General features: G+C 30.7%; 2 protein-coding genes across 4 annotated transcripts; one reads left to right on the forward strand and one right to left on the reverse strand.

Annotated features, from left to right (window-relative positions):
• The first annotated feature begins 633 nt into the window (after nucleotides 1-633).
• Nucleotides 634-2363, forward strand: LOC107960302 (solute carrier family 25 member 44). 2 transcript variants are annotated; one of them, XM_016896620.2, is made up of 2 exons: nucleotides 634-788; nucleotides 1070-2363. In XM_016896620.2, exon 2 carries the CDS (start codon nucleotides 1106-1108, stop codon nucleotides 2102-2104), a length of 999 nt encoding a protein of 332 aa, XP_016752109.1. In that variant the 5' UTR covers nucleotides 634-788; nucleotides 1070-1105; the 3' UTR covers nucleotides 2105-2363. The 2 variants fall into 2 exon arrangements, with proteins under 2 accessions (XP_016752109.1, XP_016752108.1); XM_016896619.2 differs by having other exon boundaries at nucleotides 658-960.
• A 2704-nt stretch (nucleotides 2364-5067) lies between these two features.
• Nucleotides 5068-13810, reverse strand: LOC107960300 (polyadenylate-binding protein-interacting protein 3). 2 transcript variants are annotated; one of them, XM_016896617.2, is made up of 15 exons: nucleotides 13477-13810; nucleotides 11904-12063; nucleotides 11671-11832; nucleotides 11387-11523; nucleotides 10970-11160; nucleotides 10211-10388; nucleotides 9874-10113; nucleotides 8661-8788; nucleotides 8409-8478; nucleotides 8187-8220; nucleotides 7765-8090; nucleotides 7457-7600; nucleotides 6470-6568; nucleotides 6334-6384; nucleotides 5068-5481 (listed from the first exon to the last, which is right to left on the reverse strand). In XM_016896617.2, exons 2-15 carry the CDS (start codon nucleotides 12040-12042, stop codon nucleotides 5452-5454), a joined length of 1929 nt encoding a protein of 642 aa, XP_016752106.1. In that variant the 5' UTR covers nucleotides 12043-12063; nucleotides 13477-13810; the 3' UTR covers nucleotides 5068-5451. The 2 variants fall into 2 exon arrangements, with proteins under 2 accessions (XP_016752106.1, XP_016752107.1); XM_016896618.2 differs by lacking the exons at nucleotides 11387-11523; nucleotides 13477-13810 and having other exon boundaries at nucleotides 11904-12055.
• Between the last annotated feature and the right edge of the window lie 4147 nt (nucleotides 13811-17957).

Consider the following 17957-nt stretch of genomic DNA (forward strand, 5'->3'; position numbering starts at 1 on the left):
TGAATCATCAAAGCTTTCTTTAATAAAGTGTTGAAAAATTAATATTTTTAGTAATTTAAACACATTTGATAGCCCATAATGAAAATTAAAAATTACTGTTTTCTATTATAAATAGTAGAAAACGATAAGTAGATAGGCACTATTCTGTATTAAATTTTAAATAATTTACCCAATAAATTTTATAATTTAAATTTGACACTTATTTTTCAGTTTATTAAACACAGCTTAACAACGGTCAAGTTTAGAGATTAAACTAGGAAAAAAATTTAGATCCTAATATAAAAATAATTACTAAATTTAACCCAAAAATATTTAACTTAAAAAAGATTAAATAAAAATCAAATCAAATCAAACCAAATCGACCTATCGAATATCGAGACATAAACACCTCTACTGCAAATTTACAAACCTACTAAGTTATCAATGGGTGAAATTTGATTCATCTTATAGAACCAACCGCAGAGAATCAAAACCATACGGATAAAAGCTTTAAAATAAAGATATATACACTTACATATACCTAATCTATAACCGACACTTGTCAGTTTCCCCTTCTTTTACTGTACAACCAATTCTCTGCCTTCCTCTAATCTTTCACCGTTAATTTCCGGTCACCCACTTCTTTAAATAACCCTATTTTTTTCCCTTCAGTTTTTCTATTCTATATTTTTAAATTTCATTTGTCACTATTTTGCTTTGTCACTATTGCGAGATCCGAAGTCACCGGAGTTCCGTCGCCGGCGGGGACGACGATGGTCGAGTCTCCCGTTAGCTGATTAAGAAAAATCGTATATGTTCTAAATTCGATCGATTAATCAATCTCTTTTTCTTTTATCCCCGAAAGGAAATGATAGATCACTGTGCTGTAATTCACGTTCGATCCAAAACCTGGTTTCGCAAGAGAAAAAAATCACATTCATAATTTTCATTGTGACGGTGGTGTTGGGCTTTTCTCAATTTGTATAGTTTCAATGTTAATTTCTTGATTTTTTTTGTATATATTTCCGATCATACATATATAGATAGATATATTGCTTCTTTTTTATTTTTATTTTTTGGGTTTTTTTAGGGTTAGGGCTTTTTCGAATCTTTGAAAGTGGCAAAGATGAATATAAGTGCGGCCGAGGAAGAATCGGCGCAAGAGATTCATATTCCGGCTGATATAGATTGGGAAATGCTTGATAAATCCAAGTTTTTCTTCTTAGGTGCGGCGTTATTTTCCGGCGTATCGGCGACCCTTTATCCCGTAGTTTTAGTCAAAACACGGCAACAGGTTGCTCAAGTTCAACTTTCCGGCATCGGAACGGCGTTTTCCATCGTTAAACATGGCGGTTTCCAGGGATTATACCGAGGTTTCGGCACTTCATTAATGGGAACAATCCCAGCTCGAGCTCTTTACATGGCTGCCCTTGAAGTAACCAAAAGTAATGTAGGGAGCATCACTGTTAAATTAGGGTTTCCTGAACCAACGGCAGCGGCGATAGCTAATGCGGTCGCCGGATTAACCGCCGCGATGGTGGCTCAACTAGTTTGGACCCCAATTGATGTGGTTAGCCAAAGGCTAATGGTTCAAAGTAGCTCATCACAATGTAGATATGTAAATGGGATTGATGCCTTTAGGAAAATAGTGAACTCACATGGTCCAAAGGGATTATATAGAGGCTTCGGTATATCAATTTTAACATATGCACCATCAAATGCAGTATGGTGGGCATCTTACTCAGTTGCTCAAAGACTTGTTTGGGGAGGCATTGGATGTTACTTAAAAGGCGGCGGGGATGAAACAATTCGGCCTGATTCAAAGACGGTAATGGCGGTTCAAGGAGCGAGTGCGGCAATGGCAGGTGGGATATCGGCATTGATCACAATGCCACTCGATACTATCAAGACCCGGTTACAGGTCTTAGACGGAGAAGAGAACCGGCTGCGCGGACCGACAATCGGGCAAACCGTGAGGAATTTGGTTAAAGAAGGAGGATGGCTTGCTTGTTATAGAGGGTTGGGACCAAGGTGGGCTTCAATGTCAATATCTGCAACAACAATGATCACTACTTATGAGTTTTTGAAACGATTATCAGCTAAGAACCAAGAGGGCTTGTTGTAAATGAAGAACAATAGGCTATGTTACTCAAATACGGGTAAATATTCAATACAGAAAATGAAGAGTTTGAGCAATATATAACAAAAAAAATGGAAAAACGGGGTTTTTTTTTTCATTTTTTGCTTTGGGTTCTTTGATTTTTGTCTAAATTATGCTTTGATATATATATATGTATAGTTATCTTTCTTTTTAAGTCTAGCCTTGGTTTAGGTTGGTGAATGTAAAGTGGTTGCAGGTTTAAATATAAAATATACTTTCTTTACACTAGTTAGCCTTTGGATGAACTTATGGTTTATAAAGGATTTTAAGAAATTGTGAATTTTTTTTATGTTATTTAGATTTATTTGTTAATGTTTTTTTTTCTGTTAAATTCAGGTTTATTATAATATCATTTTTTTAATTATATAGGTATTAAGTGAAATTTTTTTGTTAATTTAAGTTGGATCTAAAGATTAAATTTCTATAAGTAAAAATTGTTATAACATAAGTCGATAATGACAATAAGAATGATCGCAAAGTAATAAAAAAATAAAAATCACAGACAAAAAAGAAAAATTCACTAATATTGAAAAATAATAATGCAAGAGGTTTGTGACTATGTGCAGTTTTTAAGGGTTAATCAACTCATCTAATAGAAGAAGTACGATCCTTGGACATTCGTCCCCACAAATTAGAGGTGATAATGGATCGGATTGGGTCCAAATAAAATTTTAAGCCCATTTGCTAGGTTTGGGCCAGTTTGGCCTAAAAATTTGTCTAAGCCCGACTCGAATAAAAATGTTAAAACCCGGACCCGACTGGCCTGCCCATATTTGAAAAAAATTTATATTATATATTTTTTATATAATTTTTCAATATATATAATACATTAAAAATATTAAAATAAATATTTCCGAACAAATTGAAAATAAATTTTAAAAATATGTATACTTAAATAATACAAAGATAGATGCAACTTAACAAAAAAATGTCTCTAAAATAATAACAAAATTAACAATAAAACAAGTGTTATGCAATATCCAAATAATAACAACAAAATAGTAGCAATATAATAGTGAAGTGGTAGCAAAATAGAGAGAAAACAACAAGAAAATATTATTAAAATAACAAAAAAAATAGCAAATTTTTTTTTGTCATTTAGTGAATTTGAGTCGGATCGGGCTAAAAATGTCTTACCCGAGGCCTAACCCATTTTTAAAATAAGCCTTATTTTTTCCCGAGACCATTTTTCGAGCCTATAGTTTTGCCTAAACCCTCCCACTTTTCGAGCAGATCTTCGGGTTGGCACAAATCTCCAATTTTGTCTTTCTATTTTATTTCTTTAACAAATGAATTGCACATTGAACTTTCCAGACCGAATTAAACAAGATTCAGATCACACAAGTCTAACAATATATATATATAATCTAAATTTCAAAGTTTTGACAAAATACTATAATTATTGGAACGAAAACTTGTTAGTAATAGGAATGACCAATGAGAAAGTAGATAAGTTGTCACTAAGCTAATAGTTTGTTGGCAAATTCTCGTGTTAATGTTAGATATCTATACTATTTAATAATTTGATTCACTGCCCATGGTTTAAATTTAACTGTAAAATTATCAATAGAAACTTAAAATATCATCGTCTTTACTATGTCAACTTCTATCCTTTCAACCTAATCGGTATTTAATAAAATATACTGCATAATTTTTTTTCAATTAGGGAAATCATAATTTAGTAAATATATATTTAATACGGAAATGCTTTTATTTTTTAAAATTTTATACATTCAAAGAAGTTTTGAAAGAAATATGTTTACAAGAATAAGGCTATTTATTGAATAGAGGTATTAAATAAAAATCGAAAAGTTTGCTCAATTTATTTCAAAACTTTCGTGTATTTGACAAGTATCTTATAAGAAAAATTATATTTGGAAAGATATGAAAAATAAGAATTTGCAGGATCATCCAATATTTCACTAATTAGTTATTTGTTTTAGAAAATAATATATATTATTCAAATTCAAGAGTTAGTACTCACACATACGATAGGGACATACTCGCATTACACACACTACATCCAAAAGAAAGCTACTGAAATAAAGAACTACCGGCGAAATTTTATGGATGAACGACCTATAACCATGAGACCAAATAAAATTTAAAAATCGAGTTCCATTATGACTATTTCTTTTACAATTATCTTATTTTTTTTATCAAAACTTCAACTCCACTAATCCATCATTATCATGTTTATGGTTCACAGTATAATAAAATTATTGAAGTATAAAATCATTTAACATATTTATTAGGTATTATTATATTTCTTGAAACACAAATTTTATTGTTTGCTTTATTAGTTTATACAAACATAATTTGGTTTTTTGAATTATTATTATTGTTTAGTAAGCAAAAGTTAGGCTTGTTGTCTTTTATTTCACAGTTGCGTTCCTTTAGTGAATCAATTTCATATAAATTTTTTTAGATAAATAAAATAAAATTGTGAGAAACAGTAAGCAAGTAAAGTCTCCTTTTGTCAAAAAAAAAAAGTAAATTCAACTAATATAACATTATTATCTACTAATTTCTATATTATATGTTAACCCATTAATCTAATACCCAATTATTTTACGAAATAATAATATACCATGTGAGTTTTTATCTATTTATTTTTTATATAAAAATTTTATAAAAATAAACTTACAATGAAATTTGGATTCAACTAATACTTCATTTAAAATTTTTTTATTTTTTTTACAAATATATTTGTTAAATAAAAATTATTCCCATAGTAACTTAATCTAGTAAAAGAAAAGATATTTCTATTTTTTTTTAATTGACATAAAATACTCAGCCACTGATATAAATTTCATTTTGCACTAACTTAATAACATTACCAATAACCAATCAAACACATAATTCTTTTTTTAATTAAAAACTGACATCCAAATTCATCATCAAGAATGGGGCAATTCAATCATCAATGAATGAAAAAAAGGACAATAATATAATAATATAAACACAATACTATCTTTGAACCACAAATTGATCCAAAACTACCAAAATATTAAAAACAAACAATCAGAGAGAGAAGTTGAGGTTAGTTGAGAAAAGCTAGAAATTCAATGACATGGATGATAATGAAGCATATAGAGGGGTTTTATAAAATTATTTCCCATGACAGAGTATAAATATTACCCTGGAAGCTGGAAATATATGAGGTGTTCAAGAAAATAACCTATCCCATCTTTCTTGGGACGGCTACGGCTTTTGTTTCCACTTCATCGAGCAGTCACTTGAAACTTCTTTCTTATTCTTTTTTGAGCAGAAGCACGGCTCCATGAATGCTGTCAGCGAGCTACTACTGGTTAATAATCCCGTCCTTTGTATTGCATGTCCTGCCAAAACATAGTTCCAGTTTCTATTAGGATTCCCACAAGTAGTGGAATGTTTTTGGTACTAAATGAAATACCAACACTGGTTTTTTCGAGGAAAAAAGAAGAAACTAATCGATTCTTATCAGGATCTGAAAACCTAACCCCTATTGACCATAAAAGGCCGACAAGCCGAACAAAAATGACAAACCCGACCCGCCTAATTGACAGGTCTAGTTCCGGTGCTACTCAAACTCAGAAGCGAGTGCTAAACGGGAGTCCGTGCCCAAAAAGGATATGCCAAATATTTTCATGTTCCATTGCGTATTTTAAGCTAAAATGAAGAGTTGGAGTAACATACAATTTTCCCTTCAGAGCAAACAAATGAAATTTAGGACATAGTTTAAAGAAAATTCTCTAGTGCCATGTTCGGGAACAAGAATTTGAAATTTTGGATTTGGATTCGGTTTGCTATATAAATTGTAATAAAGAAATGCATACGTTATGAATAAATTAGTTGTGTTTCAATATAAATATATATTTGGAAAGTATAAAAGAATGAATTTGTGAAATAAATAAATTCCTTAGAAATTTCAAATTCACTACTAAATAGGTATCCAACAAATCCATGGATTTGAAAAGTATTCATGAATGCTACACTTGTATGTGTGATACTCAATTTATGCTATTTTTTGAAATCCTGATTCCCAAACGCTACCTAAAAGTAATTCTCCTCAAAGCATCATTTGCAACCATGCGAGTAAATGGGATTGTTTTCTAAAAATGCTAACTTGAGAGTGTCGTAATCATCGTGCTAAAGATAAATTAACCAACAAATCTACACAACAAAATCAAAGAATTTTCAGGACCACTTACCGGTTGGTAGTACATCACTTGCCGTTGCCCAAGAAGCATCGGTTGCCCATACTGCAAATTTGAATATAAAATAATAAATAAGCATATCAAGATGAATCAATAAGATAAATAGTAAATTAATGTTAAGGTTGCCCACCTGAGGTCCAGTTGGATGAAAATAAGCTTGCGGTGATTGCATTGGAGCCACTTGTGGATTGAATACAACAGGCTGGTGCCCAGGAAAGGAGGGTCCAATCTACAAAAACCATGTGATCATCAACAACAATACACAGGTAGAGTAACAACAATACCAAAGTTTACCATTGTATTTACTAATATATATGATGCTGAATCAAGTTACAACATCCTGTTAAAAATGACCGTATACAAGATTATTTATTAAAAGAGGTTACAGGTTTTAGTGAATATACTATTGAGCTGAAAGAAAAAGATCACATGTACATGGCTATACCAGATCTAAGATGAATGTAGGTTGAATCCAAGTAGTACTTTTTCCATGCCAAGTCAATTCAACCTAACTTAACCCACATAAACCATTAACCCATTTCAACGTAATAACAAGAAACAGGAAAAGTAAATGCTAACTTGCTATACTGTACCATTTACCATTCCCTTGACTCGGTTATCACACTGCAGAAATAAGTGCCATTAAAGAATAAAAACAACTGTGTCAAAGCTCCCCTTAGAGGTCAGAGGTAGCGAGTCATACTCAAGAGTTCCAGCATTGATTTATTATGTACCAATTTATATTAATCGAACTCAGTATGAGTGCCAAGACAAGTATGAGTCCGACACAGGCATGTTCAATTTTTCTAAGTTTTTCCATTTATTGGGAAGGTCCTTGGAGGGTACTCAATACTCATGTTCAAATATGTATCAGACACAGCATCAAGCAAAATGAAATTTGAAATAACATAGATATTAGTCATTAACAGATACATGATACAAGTAACCAAGGAAAACCTTTGGGAACAAGACTTAGTAATTTCAGTATACAGTGACATGGGGGAGCTTTTAGATTCATAAATTTGGTGGGGAAAAAAACCTAGGTGATGCAACAGTTGTAGGTCTTACTTGCAAAATCAGTGGTCATAAAAATTGCAATTATTTTCAAGCAACTTACCCCAAAATTAACAGGCATGTGCATATGTGGTACAGGAGACACTGGTGTTTGATAGTAGAATGAGCCATCGGAGACTGGGGATGGAGGCCTAACAGACGTTTGAGATGGTGTGAAACTCTTTGCATTAGGGTTGAGTTTGAACTCCTGAGCATTAAGCATGTTAAATTTGTGAGAAGAAAAACCAAAGGCAAGCACAAATCATGTTAAAAGGTAAACAAGATAACTGTTAAGATTCGTCATATTATAGAAAATCTATATTGGAGTCATCTTATCACACACACCTGAAAGGAAAAAGGAGAGAAACATACCTTTGCATGGGGGTTCAGTGTTGACTTCTCAGAGGATAATGAACCCATTGATGAACTTGGGGACAAGCCAGGGCCACTAGAAGCTGAGGAAACAGCAACACAATCTGAATTTGATGGTTTAGAACTACCAGGTTGCCCACGGGTGTTTACAGAAGGTGTTTCACCAGTTACTTTGCTAGAAGCTGGACCTTCTGTGAGGTCGCCAGAAGCACTTGGTTTTTCACTAACCTTCAATAAAGAACTAGACTGGGCATGAGTAGTAGAATTCACGGATGGCACAGTTTTATCAGATCCATCTAACTTGTCATTCAATAATGACTGGGAATCTGCATTAAAAATTGCTCTCATAATAAAACAACAAGCTGCAGCAGCAAGATTAAGTGCAGATTGATGGTGTATAAGGCAAGATTAAGCATACTCACCGATAGAATTTGACAACTGCGGGTCCTCGGATGGCTGCATAATAAGGAACAAGAATTCAAACAGAGAACATACAAATTAGAAGCAAATAAACTAGAACCAGGAGCACTAGAACAAAGAAATCCAATGGCGATATGGATTAGTCATGGAAGTAAAAGCAAAAAAAAATAGCGAGTTCCACATTCATTGTACAAGATTTGCTTATACATGGAAGTTCAACTTACAGACAGCTTTTCAGTAGACTCTTTAGCATCCTTGCTTCCTCCATGTTCACCGAGCAAATTGTCTTGGATCCTATATTACAAGTGTTTAAATCAGGAAAAATAAATAGCTAGCACCTAAATTATGTCCAGAGAACTGATCATTATTACTATAAATTATAATATTGCCTTAAACTTAACAGAAAGAAGGAATCAAGAATATAATCAGCAAAATATAAATCATAGGCATGTCAAAAGGGAAATTAAATTAAATACCTGCTTTCACTGTCAGATACAGAGAAACTTTCAGAAGGAATTTCAGATGCCAGCTGTTTGGCCTGATCATTGAAGTCAGTATGGTTCAAATCTGCACCAATGGCTGCTTTGGAAGATGGTGCCTCATCCTACAATCCGAAAAAACAGAAGTTTGTTATAAAGGTAAAGGATCAAGAAAGGAGTTAATACATGCAAATACAAACACATTGGATGATATGACCATCATTTATAGCACTTTGTACCTGGCATGGAACTAACATTTTAGCATTATATCAAATAAAAACCATTACTAGGTTTCCAACAATTAAATTGATCTAACCATCAAAATGCAGTCAGAGAAAATTATATTTAGGAAGCGCCATGATGTCTGAAAAGAAAAACATCAGAATAACGGCATTGTTGAAGCAAGTACCCGAGAAAGTAAACCAAAAGACATAAACCTTGACCACAGTATCTACTAAATAAAATTAATCAAACTTGCGCAAAAGTATAGAAGATTCAAGCCACAAACTCCATGATCAGAAGCTTGAACTAAATACAACGTGTGATTCCATCTCAAAATGTACTCCCATGGGGTAAAGGCTCTCCCTACATGCCTAACACATACTTGTTGCTTCCAACAACCAAACTGAAGTCCTTGAACTCTCAACTCAGTCGAATTATCAGCTCCCTCCGCATTCAAATTCCATAAACATTTAAGCAGCTTCACGCATGTTCAATCTACCCATTCTTGCCAACAAGAAAATTAAGATTCACTTTGTCTAAGTAGTAATTGAAAGAATAAAGAACGCCAACCAGGAATGCATGATAACCTTCTCAACTAATGTCATTTACGATAAACTTCAGCAAGCATTCTAAAATTAACTGACCCCCATCAACCAACTAATCTACCTCCCAAACCAAATTAACATCAAAAGAAAATCCATTGAAATCAGTATTCTAGTAAAGAACCATTACCACCATAAGATCCAATACCCAGTTTCTTCATCAAGAAAATAAAAAGAGTTATGCTTCTAATCTTGTTTTTTTTTAATCCTCTTTTAGTCTACTGACAGTGCATAAAACCTATTTAAGTTGCTGGTTTATTTTTTGAAAGAGAAGACACAACCTAAATATGGTTTAGATGCAAATAATCACTATATATATAAATATATATGTGCATTTAAAGAAGAAAAAAACAAGAATATCCCGAATTCCAGACGCCAATAGTTACCACAAAAGAAGTGCTTGATGACATTCGAACTCCCTCATTTCTTTGCAAACTGGTCAAATCCACAGGCCCTCTACTGAGAGAATCAGAAGAATCTCCAAAGGTCTCAATATTTTGGGAATCCAACAAAATGTCCTCCTCTTCTTCATAACCGCTATCATCAAGCCCTCTACCCCTATAAACCGAGGAATATCTCATCTCCTCGTCAATATCAAAATTATCATGAAGATCTAAGCCTCTCTCCTGTCATAAATCAAAATGCAAAGCATGAGAAAATTTTAGAGACAAATTAACTAATCAAAAAACTTAAAAAGAGGCAAATAATTCATATTAGGCAAACCTCTGCTAAATGTAGGTCCCGGGTCTCCTCACCCTCAATCTCTCTTGCTATTCTCATTGCTTCCTTCTCCAACTCTCTCGTTTGAGGACCTCTCTCAAGTTTTGTTGTGTAAAGCTCCTCATTGAAAGTACTTTTTACACCAAATAGCTTTTGATTGGTTTCAAACTGATCCCAGTTCCTAATAGTGCAATTTTCTATGTATATCAATATGAAGTTAATATGAAAAAGAGGAATGTTATAGATATTAACTGAAAAAAAAAAGGAATTAAAAAAAACACATGATCATCAAAGATTAGCTGCAAGTTTTTTTAAGCTCACAAAAATTCTAACATCAACAACAAAATCAGACTCCGCTTGATTATTGCAACAAGATCCATTGAGGATAGAAAAAGATAAAAAATTCTTGACACAATAGATTAGCACAACAAAAGAGATCTAAAGCAGCATCTCCTTAAACTAATCTCACAGCTTCAAAAATCAATTTAGAATTCATGTTTTAGGACATCCTTGATTCTCTCAATGCTAAAACCACTAAAGAAAATTTCCCTAACACCTTGAAATTTCTAACATCTTTTTTCCAGACAAAATTATTAATGGGGAAATAACAAGGTAAGACAACTGAAAACAAATGAATCTATTATATAAAAATATAGATCTATTAGAAATAATAAAAACAAAATGGATGCAAGTGGGCAGAAGTAATTCGGAACAATAAAGCTATCACAAGACATTTTTGAAAGGAGAGAGCATTATTGCAACCTATTCCACGAGCCAGAAAAAATATTTTCTAGCTCAGGACATTGGGGATAATCTTCATCAGGAACCCAGGGCTCCAGTTCTCTCTCCAACCCAACATGACAGGATTGTGATATCACAGAATCTATCAAAAGTTCCTGCTGTTTTTCATGCTGGAGCTCACTTGCAAATCCATTACTGGTTACGGCCACATCCTGGAACCAAATTATGAACAAGCAAATTAATATTGAAGTAACGAAAAATAAAAATAAAAAAACTAGCAATATTTTGTCTTAGCCAAGTTCAAACATTTCAAGTATCATTCAGAATGATCTAACTGAAACATATTCTTTAAATCTTTTGATAAACTACTAGATAATTCATCTCTCACTGGCAACTTGACTAGGGATGGATCTCTAAAGATAAGAAAAATAGCAAAACCTTTGCTATAACTTGCACAAGTTCTTTGGCAGGTATAATTAAAATCTTTGTGGGTGCCTTGCTAATGAACTCTGTAACAGCCTTGTTTCCTTGCAAAGTACCATCCTTTACCAAGCGAGCCATTTTCAAGACTATTCCTGAAGTGGCAACAGAGTGGATGTTAACTAGATGAGCCATTTTTTCGAAGTTCACTTTATCTGCATGTGAATTCTATGTGAACCAAGCTCAATTTTTAACACTAATTACAGATGCATAATATTTTTTAAAAAAAAAAGATGCCATACCAAAATCTTTTTCTGCATCAGTTGCATGAAATATTCCAGAGTAAATTGAACCATTTTTCACATGAACTTCCACCATATGCCCAATAAGACATGTGGTCATATAAACTAACCGATCACGAGAAGAACTCTCATAACCTCCAGTCTTCCCACCAGACAGTGAGCCTACACCAAGTAGCATTCTTAGATGAAGATAATAGTTCAATAATGAGAAATTCGCATAAGAGAATGTTCACCTGTAGCCTGTATTCTTCCCTGATTAGATTTTCCTGACTGCACCTTACTCTCCAACCTAGCCCCACCCTCTCTATCACCCCTTCGACGAGCAAATCCATTAGAAGAAGATTTGGGCAAAAGTGCTTGTTGGATGTTCATCTCAGAAGGAAAAAGAAGCCCCTAAAGAACAAGTTTTTAGTATAAAATCAAGACTTCTAAAATCCAATTCTAAAACATAAGCACTTAATCTTTTAAATTTGAGCATTTTAGTGATAGAATTAGGAAAATAGCTTAAAACAAGAAACTACTAAATCTAAGATCAAGCCAATAAAATAGCAGATCTCCTGTATCTTGCCATTATTCCATGAAACCCATACATACAAGTGATAGAATTAGCAAAATCAATTATAAAATTCCAGGGCTCTCTTCCAATCTCATTGACCTTAAAACATTTATCTCTCAGACCAGTAGTGCATAAAGCTTTAACAATACACCGAATATACCCTATCCTCATACTGTTAATCTAAAGCTTTCCACCTATAAGTGTAGCATAAATCTCTAGGATTAACCAGCAACTCAATGGTCCATCTTCATATATTCTGCTAGTTCTATACACAGAAATCCTATCATTCATTCAAATACATAAAGAGACAGCTCCTGATCTTCTTAAATACGTTACTAGAAAAAATTATAGACACATACACCCTACAAGTAAACAACAGAGGAACCAGAGGTTATAGATTACTCGAAGGAAATTCATACAGCAATGAAAGCAGTTGAGAGAAATCAAGGTCAGTTTAACGTCAAACAAGCTTGCATGAAGCAAGACATGGTAAAATACACAAATAGATTTGGCTGAGAATAGAGCACAATTGTTGCAAGCAAAATTTCACAAAAACAGCAGGGATTTTAATCAGCTTGTGAAGGATATCAGACCCTGCTTCTTAACAATAGTTGGCTAATGTCCGAAATGATTGCATAAGAACCCGAAAGTTTTGCAATTCAAATTTTCAAATATCTTTGGTTTGACAGATGCCTTTTCCCAAACCAACCGCTCATTAAGATACCAAAACTAGGCAACACCACTCTTTAGTTAGAAGTTAACAGGTTGCTTTGTCATTGGCAAATATACTAGTTATATAGCCTCCTAAAACTCAAGTATATAGCGGTGACAAAAAAGTAACAAAAGAATAGCTACCTTTTTCGTATTGTTCCACCCACCCACTTCTTATGAGTTGTGATAAATACACTTACATGAAATAGAAAACCAGACTTTATTCATCGAATTAGCTAAGATCAACCACAAAGTCAAATAAATAAGCCAAAAATGCAAACGCCTAAACCTAAAGCCTACCCAATATTTCAACTACCAAATCAAAGCAAAGCAAATCCAAATAAGCATCAATTACAGAGTTAAAAATACAATTTACATAAAGATAACTACAAAAATTTCATATGTAAAACCCTAAATTAAATTCTATAATAGAAGCCAAAAAACCCTAAAATATAACTGCTAAGTGCATTCGCATTCAGATTTTTCAACAATAAATAGAAAACAACATTAGAAAACGAGAGAGGAAACGCGATCCTTACCTTAGAAAACTTAATTAATCGATAATTTCAGCAGGGAAAAAAAAGAGAAGAAGAAGCGGTAGCTTATCGGAGTTGAGAAGGAGGGGATTGGGAATCAGTGAGTTAGGGTTAACGAGTCAGGGTTTTTAAATAAAAAAGGATCCAAAAAGGGGGTAAAAAGAGAGAGATCGAAGCTCGAAATACAAGCGACGAGGGAAAGAGAAAGGAAAAGGGAGAGAGCTCTCGATTGTGATCAAGCGAGAGAAAGATGGGAGTTTCAAAAGAGTCCTCTTTTTTCAAAAAAACAATTTTTTTTTTGAAGAGAATCAAAAAACGAGAGAAAATAAAGAAGAAATATATATTTATATATATCTATATATATATACAGGGAGAACATTATGAATTGAAAATTATTTTATATTTAGGTCAAATTTCATAGGAAGTACCTGTATTATATGTATTTGACAGATTTAGTCTCTTTTTACTATAACTTGATCATTTCAGCCCCCATTTCAATTTTTCTAAATTAATTTTATACAATTAATTGGCATAGTTTACTTTTTTCTAACAATTGATGTTCATTTTTGTATCTATACTACACATTAAAATCCTTAATTAAGTCGGTTTTATAATTAATCCTTAATTAAGTTGGGTTCGAGTGTCTTAAAGCACATTATCATCCTATTTATGAGTCAGGGAGGGGCTATAAGTAGTTTTAGGTAATATGTTAAAAAAAACAAATATGATCAGAACTTATAACGAGATTGTTCAAAAAAAAAACAATTGATATTAAATGTATAATATTTGCCCAATAGTATAAAAATATCAATATAACATATTTTTAAAAAAATTTACATCGAATAATTTGATAATATTAACAGATAAAAAAATTTAAGATTGAAAATACGCTTTTTAGAAATTAGTAAAAAGATCTTTCTAGTCTCTCAAAAATTCGGAGCAATTTAGTCCATGTCAAATTTGGAAGTGAATAACCAATGACATTTAATTATAGTGTTAATGTTTCTTTTATCAATTTAACAAAAATTGGATTGGTATAATAACAAATTTAGCTTTCATAATTTACACATTCTATTAATTTGGTCCTGATTTAACAAAATTTAGTCTGTAATATTTTTTAAAATGCATAAATGTTGAGACTAAATTTGTTAATTTTTTTAGAATCAATACCCAATTAACAAAATATGTAAATGTTAAGGGCTAAATTTGTTACGATATCAATCAAAATTACGCACAATTAACAAAAGACATCAACATCATGATTAATTATCCTTACTTACTCGTTTTCAAAATTGACAATGATTAAATTATTTCGATTTTTTTGAGAGACTAATTTAATCAATTTCAAAATTAAGAGGGATTGGAGAGATTTTTTTACCAAAAAATTTATATAATTAAAAAAAGACTTAAGAGGAGAAAACACTTAAAAAGGAACTTTATGTAATTTCACCTTATTTTATGGTAGTAAAGTGGTAAGGATTTCCTACACCCAAATTTATGCTAATAACGTAGGTCCTATTCTCCTATTGGCTACTGTCATTTTCTGGACTCTCTCTTTATGGTCTCCCATTTTGCTCCGCTACTTCTTTTCATAAAAATAGGTTACATTTTTCAATAAATATCGTTTTTTATTAATTTATAAAATAAATATATTTAATTTCTTAAAAATTCAATATAAATATAAAATGTGAATATTTTAGAAAAATTAAAATAAAATGCGATTATATAAGTTTTTATGGGCGAATTTCTAAGTAAAGAGGACTATATTGATCAAACAAAAGATTTAAAATGTGTTTGATAAATAAATAAAAAAATTAAGCATTAAATTTATATTATAGTATGTTTATAGTAAAATTTAAGCACGAAATATAGTTATTTTATTTGATAATATTAAATTTTGGTTTTTAAAAATTCATTTTTTTCATAATTTTAATCTAATTAATATGATAGTATTTATTTTATTTTGACTGGTTTTGGATAATAATCAAAAGATAAAATTTGAATATTTTAATTTTAATAAAATGATGTAATAATTTATTTTAAAAAATAAAATTTCACAAATAAAATTAATTTAATATTTTACACATTAAATGATAAGTATTTATCTATTCATATTATTTAAAAAATAATTAAATATATATTAATGTGTACAAATAAATTTAAATAAAAATACATTTATTTTCCAATTAAAACATCAAGTAGAATTAAATCATAATAAAATAAATTGAAAAATATTTTATTCAAGTCCAACCAGAATTTAAATTAAACATATTCAGAGGGACTAATAAGTAAATAACCCAACATGTTTAACACCAAAAATTCTTTTCTTTTTCAAAGATTTGGGGGAAAAATCATAAAGGCATTTGTTGCTTAGATTCCATTTATTTTTCTTTAAAAGTTGCATCAATTCATTATTATTCTTTAGACTAATCTTTTAGGGCTCAATGATTAAAAATTCATTGCATGCTAAAATATTGTTTTTTTTATTATAAAAGGGCAAATTACATAAATGGTCATTAAACTATTTATGCATTTTATTTTGGTCACTGGATTTTTAATCTTTCCAATTTAATCATTAAATCATTTGAAATAATTTTTTGTGACCATCGAATGTCGACAGCATTTGATATTTAACAAAAATGCTTATGTGGATTTTTTATTGGTTTAATAGTAAATTTAGCCCTATAATATTAACATGTTCTATCAATTTGATCCTAAATAAAAAAATTTAATAAATTTAATCCTTAATATTTACAAAAATTATCATATTAGTTCAAATTCTAAAACAATCAATAAATTTATCCCTTAACATTTGCAAAATGATGAATTTAATTTTTTTTAATTTTGTAAACATCAAACATACATGCACGAGTAGATTTTGATGGATATGGGAATCATGCGTATGAGAATAACGATGAAAAACAAATGTCTACTTACTGCAAGTTTAGTCTGACTATTCAATGTCATGTTCAATCACAGTATTGATCAGATAGTGAAATAGAAACGAAAAATAGAGAAGTAAAGAGAGATTTTGCACATGGTCGTTTGTTAACGCAATTCGGAAACAATCTTATTTTGTGGAGCCTCGTTTAGTGAATGATTCTTATTAAATAATCTTTTGGATCACTTATTGGTTCAAGCACAATCTACCATTATACAAAGAAAGAATCGCAGCCTCAACATCGACCCAAATTATTACAAATAAAGCTTATTTGCTTATTAAAACAACATTCAATAAAGCCCACATGAAAAAAAGCCAACAAATAAATATGTCCAGGTTGTCTCGTACCTTGACTGATCAGGTCACTGAACAAATATTATTAGATATCCTTAGCTCTAACAAATGGTAAAGAACTATTTATAATTTAAAATTTTTATAAATTTTGTAAATTATTCGTTTTGTAATTTTACAAAATTTTTAAAAATCAAAATTTGTCATTTTTTAAATGTTGAAAGATAAATTATTATTATTTTTAGAATTTGAACTAAAATAACAAATTTTATAAACATTGAGGGCTAAATTCTTTTAATTTTGTATATTTAGGATCAAATTGATAGAATGTGTAAACATTAGAGGGCTAAATTTATTATTAGACCAATAGCCCGTGTCAACACTTCTGTCAAATTTCAAACCACTGTTAACATTCGGTGACTAAAATATATTATTTCGAATAGTTTAATGATTAAATCGAAAAAATTAAAAAGTTCAGTTACCATAATAGAACGCAAGCAATAGTTTAGTGATCATTTTAGCAATTTACCCATTATAAAAATAGTGTAAAGGTTAATCATTTATTTGAAATTTATTTGACTTGAAATAAGTTTGACATCTATAATTATATATATATATATATATATTAGAATATGGATTTTAGAAAGATATGATTTTTTAAATATATAAATTGATTTTTAGAAAATAATAATAATAAAGAGTAATGCTTTTTTTTTTTTTTGCTTATCAAGTGTTTCATTTAGCTGCAAAGCAGAGAATACATTTAAAAAAGGGATTGATATTCCCCTTATCCCATATATCAGTGCAATAAATTTGAATAAAATTGTAACAATAAGCGTGCAGTTGAAATAAAAAGAATTAGGGTGAAATTTAAAAAATAGTACAACATTAAGGGTAAAACTTGTAATTAAACCTTTTTTAAATGTATTTTGCAACAAAAAGAAAATGGAAGATTATTTTTTCTGTTTTTTTAATTTCGTTTAATTATAAACAATTACATTATGATAATAAATAATTAAAAATTTGTCAATATATATTTTAACAACTTTTAAAGTTTTTTAAATAGAATTTAATATTTAGTAGAAAAAAGTTTTTTAAATTAAATATAACATATAATTAAAGATATATAATTAGCAAATAGATGAGATTTATTAAATATAATCAAATAATGGCTTGCCACATATAACTCAAGCTAATACGCAAAAGCCCATTTTTAATAATAAAAATAGATGAAATTGCTCATTCATCTCAT

This window comes from Gossypium hirsutum, chromosome D06 (assembly GCF_007990345.1).
Source record: "Gossypium hirsutum isolate 1008001.06 chromosome D06, Gossypium_hirsutum_v2.1, whole genome shotgun sequence".
NCBI classification, from domain to species: Eukaryota; Viridiplantae; Streptophyta; class Magnoliopsida; order Malvales; family Malvaceae; genus Gossypium; species Gossypium hirsutum.

Excerpts from the sequence above, each read along its gene's own strand:
- LOC107960302 (XM_016896620.2), top strand. The coding sequence starts at position 1,106 with ATGAATATAAGTGCGGCCGAGGAAGAATCGGCGCAAGAGATTCATATT.
- LOC107960300 (XM_016896617.2), bottom strand. The coding sequence starts at position 12,042 with ATGAACATCCAACAAGCACTTTTGCCCAAATCTTCTTCTAATGGATTT. Across the intron at positions 8,789-9,873 it reads CATCAAGCACTTCTTTTGTG|GATGAGGCACCATCTTCCAA; the intron begins GTAACTATTGGC and ends TTCGGATTGTAG. Across the intron at positions 8,221-8,408 it reads AGTCTACTGAAAAGCTGTCT|CCATCCGAGGACCCGCAGTT; the intron begins GTAAGTTGAACT and ends CTTATTATGCAG.